Source organism: Neovison vison, chromosome 12 (genome assembly GCF_020171115.1).
Source record: "Neovison vison isolate M4711 chromosome 12, ASM_NN_V1, whole genome shotgun sequence".
Classification (NCBI taxonomy): domain Eukaryota; kingdom Metazoa; phylum Chordata; class Mammalia; order Carnivora; family Mustelidae; genus Neogale; species Neogale vison.
Genome location: NC_058102.1, coordinates 55,877,071 through 55,890,572, shown reverse-complemented (window position 1 = coordinate 55,890,572; position 13,502 = coordinate 55,877,071). Strand labels below are relative to the sequence as shown.

Genomic DNA, 13,502 nt, shown 5'->3' with positions numbered 1-13,502 from the left:
ATAACCAGTAAGGAGATTGAAACAGTCATTAAAAATCTCCAAACAAACAAAAGCCCAGGGCCAGACGGCTTCCCGGGGGAATTCTACCAAACATTTAAAGAAGAACTAATTCCTATTCTCCTGAAACTGTTCCAAAAAATAGAAATGGAAGGAAAACTTCCAAACTCATTTTATGAGGCCAACATCACCCTGATCCCAAAACCAGACAAGGATCCCATCAAAAAAGAGAGCTATAGACTAATATCCTTGATGAACACAGATGCGAAAATTCTCACCAAAATACTAGCCAGTAGGATTCAACAGTACATTAAAAGGATTATTCACCACAACCAAGTGGGATTTATTCCAGGGCTGCAAGGTTGGTTCAACATCCGCAAATCAATGTGATACAGCACATCAATAAAAGAAAGAACAAGAACCATATGATACTCTCAATAGATGCTGAAAAAGCATTTGACAAAGTACAGCATCCCTTCCTGATCAAAACCGTTCAAAGTGTAGGGATAGAGGGCACATACCTCAATATCATCAAAGCCATCTATGAAAAACCCACCGCAAATATCATTCTCAATGGAGAAAAACTGAAAGCTTTTCCACTAAGGTCAGGAACACGGCAGGGATGTCCATTATCACCACTGCTATTCAACATAGTACTAGAAGTCCTAGCCTCAGCAATCAGACAACAAAAGGAAATTAAAGGCATCCAAATCGGCAAAGAAGAAGTCAAACTATCACTCTTCGCAGATGATATGATACTATATGTGGAAAACCCAAAAGACTCCACTCCAAAACTGCTAGAACTTGTACAGGAATTCAGTAAAGTGTCAGGATATAAAATCAATGCACAGAAATCAGTTGCATTTCTCTACACCAACAACAAGACAGAAGAAAGAGAAATAAAGGAGTCAATCCCATTTACAATTGCACCCCAGACCATAAGATACCTAGGAATAAACCTAACCAAAGAGGCTAAGAATCTATACTCAGAAAACTATAAAGTACTCATGAAAGAAATTGAGGAAGACACAAAGAAATGGAAAAATGTTCCATGCTCCTGGATTGGAAGAATAAATATTGTGAAAATGTCTATGCTACCTAAAGCAATCTACACATTTAATGCAATTCCTATCAAAGTACCATCCATCTTTTTCAAAGAAATGGAACAAATAATCCTAAAATTTATATGGAACCAGAAAAGACCTTGAATAGCCACAGGAATATTGAAAAAGAAAGCCAAAGTTGGTGGCATCACAATTCCGGACTTCAAGCTCTATTACAAAGCTGTCATCATCAAGACAGCATGGTATTGGCACAAAAACAGACACATAGATCAATGGAACAGAATAGAGAGCCCAGAAATAGACCCTCAACTCTATGGTCAACTAATCTTCGACAAAGCAGGAAAGAATGTCCAATGGAAAAAAGACAGCCTCTTCAATAAGTGGTGTTGGGAAAATTGGACAGCCACATGCAGAAAAATGAAATTGGACCATTTCCTTACACCACACACAAAAATAGACTGAAAATGGATGAAGGACCTCAATGTGAGAAAGGAATCCATCAAAATCCTTGAGAAGAACACAGGCAGCAACCTCTTCGACCTCAGCTGCAGCAACATCTTCCTAGAAACATCGCCAAAGGCAAGGGAAGCAAGGGCAAAAATGAACTATTGGGATTTCATCAAGATCAAAAGCTTTTGCACAGCAAAGGAAACAGTTAACAAAATCAAAAGACAACTGACAGAATGGGAGAAGATATTTGCAAACGACATATCAGATAAAGGGCTAGTGTCCAAAATCTATAAAGAACTTAGCAAACTCAACACCCAAAGAACAAATAATCCAACCAAAAAATGGGCAGAGGACATGAACAGACGCTTCTGCAAAGAAGACATCCAGATGGCAAACAGACACATGAAAAAGTGCTCCATATCACTCGGCATCAGGGAAATACAAATCAAAACCACAATGAGATGCCACCTCACGCCAGTCAGAATGGCTAAAATGAACAGGTCAGGATATGACAGATGCTGGCAAGCATGCGGAGAAAGGGGAACCCTCCTACACTGTTGGTGGGAATGCAAGCTGGTGCAACCACTCTGGAAAACAGCATGGAGGTTCCTCAAAATGTTGAAAATAGAACTGCCCTATGACCCAGCAATTGCACTACTGGGTATTTACCCTAAAGATACAAACGTAGTGATCCAAAGGGGCACGTGCACCCGAATGTTTATAGCAGCAATGTCCACAATAGCCAAACTATGGAAAGAACCTAGATGTCCATCAACAGATGAATGGATCAAGAAGATGTGGTATATATACACAATGGAATACTATGCAGCCATCAAAAGAAATGAAATCTTGCCATTTGCGACAACATGGATGGAACTAGAGCGTATCATGCTCAGCGAAATAAGTCAAGCAGAGAAAGACAACTATCATATGATCTCCCTGATATGAGGAAGTGGTGATGCAACATGGGGGCTTAAGTGGGTAGGAGAAGAATAAATGAGACAAGATGGGATTGGGAGGGAGACAAACCATAAATGACTCTATGACTCTTAATCTCACAAAACAAACTGAGGGTTGCTGGGGGGAGGTGGGTTGGAAGAAGGGGGTAGGGTTATGGACATTGGGGAGGGTATGTGCTTTGGTGAGTGCTGTGAAGTGTGTAAACCTGGCGATTCACAGACCTGTATCCCTGGAGATAAAAATATATATTTATAAAAAATAAAAAAATTTATTAAAAAAAAAAAAAAGTTAACTCGTCCCCCAATCTCAGCCCTCTTTTTTTACACCTTGTATGTAGAACCCTTTTGAGATCTTAAATGATCAGAAAGGTTCTTTGGGTTTTGTAGATCAAATATTCAGTAGAAATATTAATGTTTGACTTGAAAGTCATAAACAGATAGCTAATACCTGATGCCCCATACAGATTTAGTACACAGTTTTCCAAGGATAGTGCCATAAAGAAAAATGCTCAATGAATATTAGATTATTATCACTTTTGGATTTTAAATTGTAAGTTCTCTCAGGCAGTTGTTTAACCTGCTTAGCCCTGTGTAGTACTTAGCATTGTGCCCCTAACTACTGGGGACTCTTTTCCTGATTTTTGTAAATGGTTCATAGCATGAAGGGTTCAGTATAAAAGAGTGCAGTGGACAATGGGTACTCATAAATCATTGTGCTGAATGAAGGCATGAAATTAGTTAAAAGTGAATCTTTGGGCTCCTGGGTGGCTCAGTGGGTTAAGCCGCTGCCTTCGGCTCAGGTCATGATCTCAGAGTCCTGGGATTGAGTCCCGCATCGGGCTCTCTGCTCAGCAGGGAGCCTGCTTCCTCCTCTCTCTCTCTCTCTCTCTCTCTCTGCCTGCTTCTCTGCCTACTTGTGATCTCTCTCTGTCAAATAAATAAATAAAATCTTTAAAAAAAAAAGTGAATCTGTGAGGGAAATTTATTAATTTGCCAAAAGCAGTATTAGATAAACAGAATAAGCAGACAGGGCTCTTAGCCACTTTTTAAAAAAAATTTTCCACCTGTTTGTTTTTTATTAAAACAGATGGATTTAAGCTTAGGAGGGACATTCATGTTATACTTCTAGATGAAAATTGTGGACTTTATAACTCCACTTGGCAGCCATAATCCATAAACTGGATTATAGATTCATAAACTGGATAAACACTTTTTTCTTCATACTTTTTTAAGCACCTTAATTTTTTTGAAATTAAATTCTTAAATAAGGTAGTGGTTACTTTTATTTTTTATTTATTTATTTTTAAAGATTTTATTTATTCGTTTGACAGACAGAGATCAGAAGTAGGCAGAGAGGCAGGCAGAGAGGGAGAGGAGGAAGCAGGCTCCCTGCTGAGCAGAGAGCCTGATGTGGGACTCTATCCCAGGACCCTGGGATCACGACCTGAACCAAAGGCAGAGGCTTTAACCCACTGAGCCACCCAGGCACCCCTAGTGGTTACTTTTAAATGGTACTTGGTATTGCCTTCGGAGGACACAGCTTTAGACCTTTAGTTAAGTAATTGTGAGAGAAGATTGTGTACATTATTGCATAACTCTGTTGTTATTTTTCCTCCCCTCATTTGTATTCTTCATCTCAGCCTTTAGATCTATGCTATCCAATACAACCACTTGTCTATTTAAATTTAAATGAATTCAGGTTAAATAAAGATTTAATTTCTTAGTCACACTAGCCACATTTTAAGTGCTCTCTAGCATGTGGCCAGTGGATACTGTATTACCCAGTGGAGAGTATATTTCTATCATCAGAGAAAATTCTTTTGGATAGTTGTGCTCAAGATTTTTTTTTTTAAGATTTTATTTATTTATTTGACAGAGACCACAAGTAGGCAGAGAGGCAGGCAGAGAGAGGAAGGTAAGCAGGCTCCCCACCAAGCAGAGAGCCCGATGGGGGGCTCGATTTCAGGACCCTGGGATCACGACCTGAGCTGAAGGCAAAGGCTTTAATCCACTGAGCCACCCAGGTGCCTCCAAGATCTTTAATTACTAATGATGCCAGGAAAGTACGTGTCAGGAACTTGGAAAAGATACATAAAAACTCCCAAACCATAGAATTTATACAACTTACAATTCTACCAGTTTCAGCCTTTTCAAAGTTAAATATTATTTCTTTAGGATAAGCCTTATATTTAGTTTTGATATTAGGTCTCATTCAGAGATCATTCTTCTTTTTTTTTTTTTTTTTTTAAGATTTTAAAAATTTATTTGACAGAGAGAGTACAAGCAAACAGAGTGGTAGGCAGAAGGAGAGGGAAAAGCAGGCTTCCCACTGAGCAGGGAGCCCCATGTGGGGCTTGATCCCAGGACGCTGGGATCATGACCTGACCTGAAGGCAACCACTCAACAGACTGAGCCACCCAGGTGCTCCCAGAGATCATTCTGATAACAATTGAAAACAGAATAAAGTAGCTGTGTTAAAAACGGCCTCTTGCAGATTGTTTATTTAACAGGTTTATTAAGATATAGTTGATAATGCAATAAATTGTGCATATGGAAAGTGTATTTAATAAGTTTTGATAAATATACCTCTCTCGAACTGTCCTCCTAGACATAATACACCTATTACCCTCATGCCTCTTTATAATCTCTCCCTGTATAATCCCTTTCTTTTTGTCTACCTCCAGACAACCACTGATGTGCTTTCTTTCACAATAGAGTAATTTGAATTTTCTAAAATTTTATATAAATGGAGTCATGCAATTTATACTTTTTTTGGGGGGGGTCTTACTTCTTTCACTGTATATGATTATTTTGAGATTCACATGTTATATGAGATCCCATGTTATGTGTACAAATAGTTCATTACTTTGTATTGTATGAATGTATCACAGTTTTCATCCATTAATTTGTTGATGACATTTGTGTTGATCCCAGTTTGGCCTTACTTCATATAAGCTGCTATGAACATTTATGTACAGGTCTTTTGACTGAGATATGTTTTTTTTTCCTCTTGAGTAAATACCTTGGAATGGAATGGCTGGATCATATGGTAGGATGTATGTTTAACCTTTTAAGAAACTGTCAAACTGTTATCCAAAGTGGCTGCACCACATACATTCCCCCCCAGGAGAGTGTGAGTGTTCCACTGGCTCCATATCCTTTTGAATTCTTGGTATGGCCAAACTTTTTAATTTTATGTGACAGACTGTTTTAATAAGAAAAGACTGACCTAGTAGAATTATTTCCTTGCTCTTGCAACTTTTTGTATTTAAATGCTGCAAAAATAGTATTTTGTTTGTGAAGAGACTTAAGACAGTCTTCTGTAGATTTATTTACTCTTGTTTTTTATAGTATTTGTTCACTAATGTTGATTTGAAACTCAATTTATGGGAACCATTACATTTCCTTTCTTTTTACTTACATATTTTTCTTTTTCTGTTCTAGCGGCCCCTTTGTTGCTTTATGCAAACAGACGGGACTTGCGATTGGTTGATGCTACAAATGGCAAAGAGAATGCAACAATTGTAGTTGGAGGCTTGGAGGATGCAGCTGCGGTGGACTTTGTATTTGGTCATGGCTTGATATACTGGAGTGACGTCAGCGAAGAAGCCATTAAACGAACAGAGTTTAACAAAACTGAGAGTGTACAGAATGTTGTTGTCTCTGGATTATTGTCCCCTGATGGGCTGGCATGTGATTGGCTTGGAGAAAAATTATACTGGACAGATTCTGAAACAAATCGGATTGAAGTTTCTAATTTAGATGGATCTTTACGAAAAGTGTTATTTTGGCAAGAGTTGGATCAACCCAGAGCTATTGCCTTAGATCCTTCAAGTGGGTAAGTTTTGTGCAAATGTACAGACCAGACCATCTCTGTTTCCTGGTTTCCATTTGCTAGCATAGACAACCCCCATTCCCATCCCCAAGAGAAAAGAAAGATCAAAAACTAAATTTCAGATTCTTTGAGCTTCTTTGTCAAGTAGACTTGAATGTGGGAAATTATGTTGTGTTCTTCAAGTAAGTGTTTCTGTAAATTTTGTGATAATTGTGTTGCTGACATTACTTATGGGATAGCCATAGATAGAATTTTTGCATTTAATAATTACGAGAGGATAATTAGAAGGCAGAGAAGAAGGGATGAAGACCTAACAAGAGTAGTATTTGATAGCTCAAGACAATGTAAAACAGTCTTATGGATCTTACAACTTTTAGTGTATATGCAGTCATTTTGTTATACTAGTATCTTTTTATTAAACTTTGAAGTATTATTTAATATGTCAGTATTGAGTGAAAAACAAAAATTAAATTGTTAAACAACTCATTTTTATTTAAACATATATGTGCTGTAAAGGTTTAAAGGTTTATTTTCTAAAGAGAAGGGAAACTTCAAGCTATGAGTAAATCCCATTAGAAAATGTGAACTGTCATCTCATGCTCCTGTTACTATGCTTCACTTCTGTCATATACCATTCCTTGATACTTGTTTATTGAATATGTTCTTATGCCAGAGTCCATCATGATAGATTACTAAACATTAACCTGAAATGAGTTACTTGTAATTGTTTAAAATGTAAAGATACGTAACTTGCAAATAATCATCTTAACACTCTGTTTTCTTTGACTTTCAAGTATGTTGGAATGCTTTAAAACACATTTATAGACGGGAGTGGATTAATACTGTGTAATAGAATGTGGGGGGGGGAATGAAAGAAAGTTTTATGTGTGCTCCTTTGTGTTGGTATCAGGCCTTACTTGGAGACAAAATTTAAAGAAGATGCCATGTTGTAGGAAAATGAAAAGATTTGTCTGTCCCTGAAAGATGATAATGTGGATAATACTGTAGTGAAACTTTAGGGAGAGAAGTTCTGGAACACATATATGTAATTTGTATAATATATAAAAAATACATTTTTTAGAGGGACATTAAGAGGTATCTGCTAAAGTCAGATGGTCTCTTAATAAAGCATCAGAAAGTATGTGGCTCTCGTGGTAGGAAAAAGGGTTGACTGTCCCAAGGAGGAGGTCAGAGATGCTGGATATGCAGTAAACTGTACTGATGAAAAATTTGTTTGTTGAGAACTTGCAAGATACTTTTGAGAAGTGGAATCTTGGTTTTGCCAACAGTTTGTGAGTTGCAGAGAGTGTTGAAATGTTTGTGAGGTTACTGCTTTATAGAATACACAGGGTTTTGGTGCTCTCAGTGGTCATTAGGGAATAATACTTTGGTGAAAAGAGAAATATTTCTTAAATTGTTTTTGACAAATTTAATCTTATAACTGTAAGGGCAGTGATGGCAATTTAGCCAAATATCTTTTAAGTAGTATGTTTAGAGCTCTGCTTTTTTTGTACTATTGTTAGGGAGAGAGGAGGGAATATCTTTAAGGATTTATAATCTTTTTAAGGACAGAAAACTTGGACAAGAGAACTTTTCCTTCTTCAAAAGCATGTTTATTTGTATTATACAGTATGTATGTGGTGAGAGGAAGAGTGTTAAAGGGAATTGGAAGGGCCACAGGAGCCTTTATGGAAAAGGGGTGGATAATATAGCTTGGTTACCACAATTCCATAGCAGCATTTAGATCATTTCTACAAGGAATAATGATTTTATGATAGTACATACTCAAGGGAGCCGAATTTATAGGGAAGTCTTGACTACTCAGGATCTAATCATCTAATGATTAAACAAATCATTCTCATTTTGTATCCTAAAGTAATGAACTTTACTTCTTGGTGTCAGGTCTGATAAATGTCTTAGGGAGTAAGTTTATCATACTATTAAAAAATACATTAGAGTTTCTGTGGCTTTAGTTTACCCATGATACTTACCAGCATTGAAGGTGAGAAACTGCCAGTGATTTAGCAGATCAAGAATATTATTAAAAGAATCAATAAAAGTGTGCATTGAAGGTAGAAAGTAGTGTTATTTAAGCTTCTAAGGGATAATCAGTGAATACTTTTTCTTGAGGCCTTAAATTTTGGTCAGATACTCAGTGAAATTTTTTTTTTTCATTATTTTTGATGGCTGTGGTTAGTGTTGCTTATGTGTATGAATGTGTGAAAATTTACCCTCTCCCCCCATTCTTAAAATCTTTTTTAATTTTTGGAAAGTTATGGATCATGTGGCTATTTTTAAAATTACACAACTGAAAATTAATAGAATGCATCCAAATAGTATACATTTGGTAATTAGCATGATGGAGTGTAAAATTATATTTTAAACTCAGGCATTTAAAAATACATTCTATCAGTCTTCACTGTTGATCTTAGATTTATGTTAAGGATTGTGGTTTTACTGGAAAAGTAATTTTGGATTGAGTACATCACTTATTGAACAGAAGAAATGATTTCCAGATTTATTTTGGGGGAGAGAAAAGAAGTTTACTTTCCAGAGAAAGTACATGAAAACAGTGCTGAAGAAAAGTGTAGGCTTTATCAGAGTTCCAGTATCCTGGGTTATAAGGTTCAGAAGAGCTGACCGAACTCTCTCACATCAGCTTATGTAAAAGGAAAGCTTTTGAATGACTGGTATTGTTTGAGCCCTGGGAACTAGTGCAGACATCTGTGTGCTTTTGGATGTATGGAGTTCTTTGTGTAATCAGTCCATTTAGCCTAGACTGAAGGAAGATTTTTATTTCCCTCCTGAAATTTGGCCTCTGTTAGTCTGAGATTTTTTTTTTCCTTTTGAGTGATGGCAGTATAGAATTCAGAATAAGGAACAGGAAAACCCGTGTATAGAAATTGTTGTAGGAATGAACAAACATACTTACAGAGAGCAGTATTCTTTTAGTGAGGTAATTCCTGACTATTTGACTGCTCTACTTAGGGAGTTCCTTAGTCTGTTCCACAATGACTGAACTAATCTTAGTGATGTTGAGGGCCAGCTGTTTCAGGTACAAATAAAGTAGTTTTAAGGGTTTTTTGTTGTTAAGGATATCTGTACATATTCCAGATTCTTCTGAATATTTTTTAAAAAGTTAAACTTTAGGGATTCAGTCTGAAGTGAATTCATACTGAATAGCTTTAAGAGATACTTTTAAAATATATTTTTTATCATCAGGAATATTTATAACACTAAAAGTTCCACTTTAAAAATGCTTGCAGAACTAACACAAAGAAAAAATAATGTATAATTTCCCTAACAAGTATGTATGTGTATATGTATGTATGTGTGTATGTATGCGTGCGCGTGCGCGCACACACACACACACACACATAATTGTCATATCTTGGGTATGTTTAGAAGTATTTAATACACTGGTGTGTTCCAGCTGACTAAACTCATTCCTGCCACACAACAGTGTCCAGTAAATATTTTTGAGCAACCGGACCTTATACTTCCTTTCACAATCCTGTTTTCGTTGTTAGAGGAGAAAGTATTTTCTAAGCGAGTACAAATTTTTAGCATCGTTTCATGAATTCTACCCCAGTATGGTTTTGATTACAATTGTTTATTTAAAGCATATTTAAGATTTTTAGTTGTTTCAAGTTATCAAGACAATAGAGCTTGTTTCATATCACATCTAGATCTCTTATTTACCACCAAGTCACTTTATTTTTTTGGACTTTAGTCCAAAACATGAAGTTTGAAAAGTGAGATATTTAAATAAGTATTCTGTATCTATTTTAAAATTTTTATTTTACAATTATGGACATTATATAAGTCCGTTATTTAGGTATGCTACACTTAGAATGTTTTCTACAGAACAGATTTTTTTTTTAAGTTTTATTTTATTTTATTTTATTATTTTATTTTATTATTTATTTGTCAGAGAGAGAGAGAGTGCACACAAGCAGGGAGGAGCAGAGGCAGAGGGAGAAGCTTCTCCCCACTGTGCAGGGAGCCTGATGTGGGACTCTATCTGAGCCAAAGGCAGTCACTTAACCGACTGAGCCAGCTAGATGCTGTATGAAGAGAGTCTTGAAATTTTGTTTCTGTTGTCCTTATTGTATAAGTCATCGAACTCAAGCTCCTTTTTTATGGCTGTTTGACCCATAACACCAGTTTGCTGATTCCACTGGATGTAAATTAGAAAATACTTTAAAATTTCAAAAGATTCTTTTTGTTTAAAGAATGAAGGTGTAGTCAGTTACTTTCAGGCAGATTACATAGATTCAATATAGTTTGGTGGTGGGGTTTTTGAGATTGTCCCAAATTTAAGAGAAATGTGTTAGAACAGCCACTAATCCAGGAAATCTGGAGTATTGGCTTGGCTTTACCAGTCTCTGGGATATGATTCAAAGCCCTTGACAATGGAAAAACACACAAACAACTTTTTAAGAATAAATAAGTATGTGTATATATGTGTAATTTCAAATGTTAGTGTAGGGTTTTTCCCTTTACTTAAAAAAAAACCCTCATCCAATTTTTAGTTCTTTATATCTAGTGATATCCATTACCCTCTCTTAGACTGAGTTGTAATTATGTAGACAATTTTTTTTATGTCCCGTATTTTCAGGTCCACTTTTATTGAAGAAACATTGAAAGGGAATATTCGTAGTATAACTAAATGACTTTACCTAGCCCTGTCTCTTAATAGCTTTGCTTTTTATTTTTATTTATTTATTTTTTAAAGATTTTATTTATTTGACAGAGATCACAAGTAGGCAGAGAGACAGACAGAGAGAGAGGGGGGAAAGCAGGCTCCCTGTTGAGCAGAGAGCCCGATGCGGGGCTTGATTGCAGGACCCTGGGATCATGACCTGAGCCAAAGGCAGAGGCTTTAACCCACTGAGCCACCCAGGCACCCCGATAGCTTTGCTTTTTAAAGAAGAGCTTTCCTTGTTTGTAGCACTGACCTTTTTCTTTTTCTTTCTTCCTTCCTTTTTTTTTTTTTTTTTTAAGATTTTATTTATTTGACAGAGAGATCACAGATAAGCAGAAAGAGGGGGAAGCAGGCTCCCTGCTGAGGAGATCCTGAGACCCTGAGATCATGACTTGAGCTGAAGGCAGAGGCTTAATGCACTGAGCCACCCAGGTGCCCCTAGCACTGATCTTTTAATTCAGCCTTAGCAGAAAGAAGAACGAAATTTTGTGAGATTCAAGAATAGGATACCTTTAACTGAGTTTTGGCTTTCTGTATTTTGGTGGTCTTATGTACCTTGCTCTATTCCACTGTGACTGGCTCTTTAGAAATGTAGTAAATTAGTTTTGACTGGCACCAAGTATTTGTGCCATTGAGCCTTTAAGATTTTAGAAGGAGGAGTTTGCCAGATAGCTTATTTGTGAAATAGGAATAAAATGATTGTCTTTTTTTAAAAAAATATTTTATTTATTAGAATGCATGCACATGATAGAGAGAGAGTGCGCTCCGGTGTGCGCGCGTACAAGCCAGGGGGAGAGGCAGAGGGAGAAGAAGACTCCCCTTGAACCGGGAGCCCAACGCAGGGACTCCATTCCAGGACCCTGGGATCATGACCTGAGCCCAAGGCAGACCTGGTAGACTGGGGAAGCCTATTTTCTACCCATTAAATCCTAGACCTGATAGGGAATCTTGAGGATCTTATAGCTAAATGCCTTCACTTTGAGGCTGAAGAAACCAAGGCCTTGGCTAAAATAGGAGACAGCCAGATTCTTAGTTGAGATTGTCCAGTTCCACATTTGGTTCTTTTTTTCTTCATGAAAAGTATCTTGCTAAAGCAGTGTGTTTTGTTTTACAAATTGAATTACTTTAAAAATGCAATGTGTTAGCTTTATTTAAAGGAGGCTTTTATAAATTCTTTGTTTTTAGATTTACTCTATCAGTTTCTTATTTTACCATTGCTTTTTGCATCCACTTAATCCATATGGGTTCAGTTTCCTTCTGCTCAAAGTATGTTCTTGAATATTTCTTTCAGCAAAAGTTGCTTAGTGGTAAACTCTTGCTCTTCACCTGAAAATGTGTTTAATTTGCCCTCATTCTTGAATGATAATTAGTTGATAATGGAATCTGGATGATAGTTATTTTCACTCAGTTGTTGGAGGGTATTATGATTTTACTTGTTGCTGTGAGACTCTGGTATTTCCTAATTATAGTTGCTTTGTAAGTACTTTATCTTTTTTTTTTGTTTGTTTTGTTTTGTTTTTTCCTGGTTCTTTAAAATAAGCATCCCCTATGGGCTCCTGGGTGGCTCAGTGGGTTGAGCTGCTGCTTTCGGCTCAGGTCATGATCTCAGGGTCCTGGGGATCGAGTCCCGCATCGGGCTCTCTGCTCAGCGGAAAGCCTGCTTCCCTCTCTCTCTCTCTGCCTGCCTCTCTGTCTACTTGTGATCTCTGTCAAATAAATAAATAAAATCTTAAAAAAAAAAAAAGCATCCCCTGTGCATCTCTTAAGTTTTGATATTCTTTTCCTACCCTGTGTCTAGTTGTGGCTCTATTTTTATATATCCTGCTTAGAATTCATGTTTGTAGAATCTAATCATTATTGTTATCTGATAGTTCTAGAAACTTACTATGCATTATTTCTTAACTTTTCCTTCATCATCCTTAGATTCCCTTGGAGCTCCTGTTTGATGTATGATGGACTAATTTTGTGCTCCATGCCTCTTGATCTTGCTTTCATATTGTCTCTCTCTTGGCTACTATGTGGTTTATTTTTTCACTTGTCTTCCAGATAACTAATTTAAAAAAACATGAGTTCATGTTGATATCTCTGCCACAATCCAGTTCCAATCCACCACCACAGTATTACATTATAGTGTTGGCCCTTTCCTTTTTTGGTCAATTCTGTGTCAGTGAGAAACCTGGTTTATCAATATAAATATCAAATATTTATCAGATACACAATAGATTGTCATATATTATTCGTAGTGTGCAAGGATTTCAGAATTGCTAACCTGTACTCTTATGAGCAACAAATTTACTGTCTAGAGTACAATACTATGAAACTATTGTCTGCAGAGTCAAAATACTGTTTTCCAAATTTATTTGGGTAATTTCTTTCTTACCTGCTGCAATGTGGCTATATTATTCATTCGTAATATATTTATCATGGTTTGTATTCATTTTGAATATCCGCCTCAGTATCCTAGCTGATTTTAAGTATTGATTTATATT

General features: G+C 36.6%; 1 protein-coding gene across 1 annotated transcript in view; it reads left to right on the top strand.

Moving 5' to 3' along the window:
- The window catches only part of LRP6 (LDL receptor related protein 6), a 179,493-nt gene that overhangs the window by 23,944 nt on the left and 142,047 nt on the right, over positions 1 to 13,502 (top strand). The window contains exon 2 of the mRNA XM_044227959.1: positions 5,915 to 6,308. Within this exon, the coding sequence (XP_044083894.1) occupies positions 5,915 to 6,308 (394 nt within the window). The remainder of the gene's footprint in view (positions 1 to 5,914; positions 6,309 to 13,502) is intronic.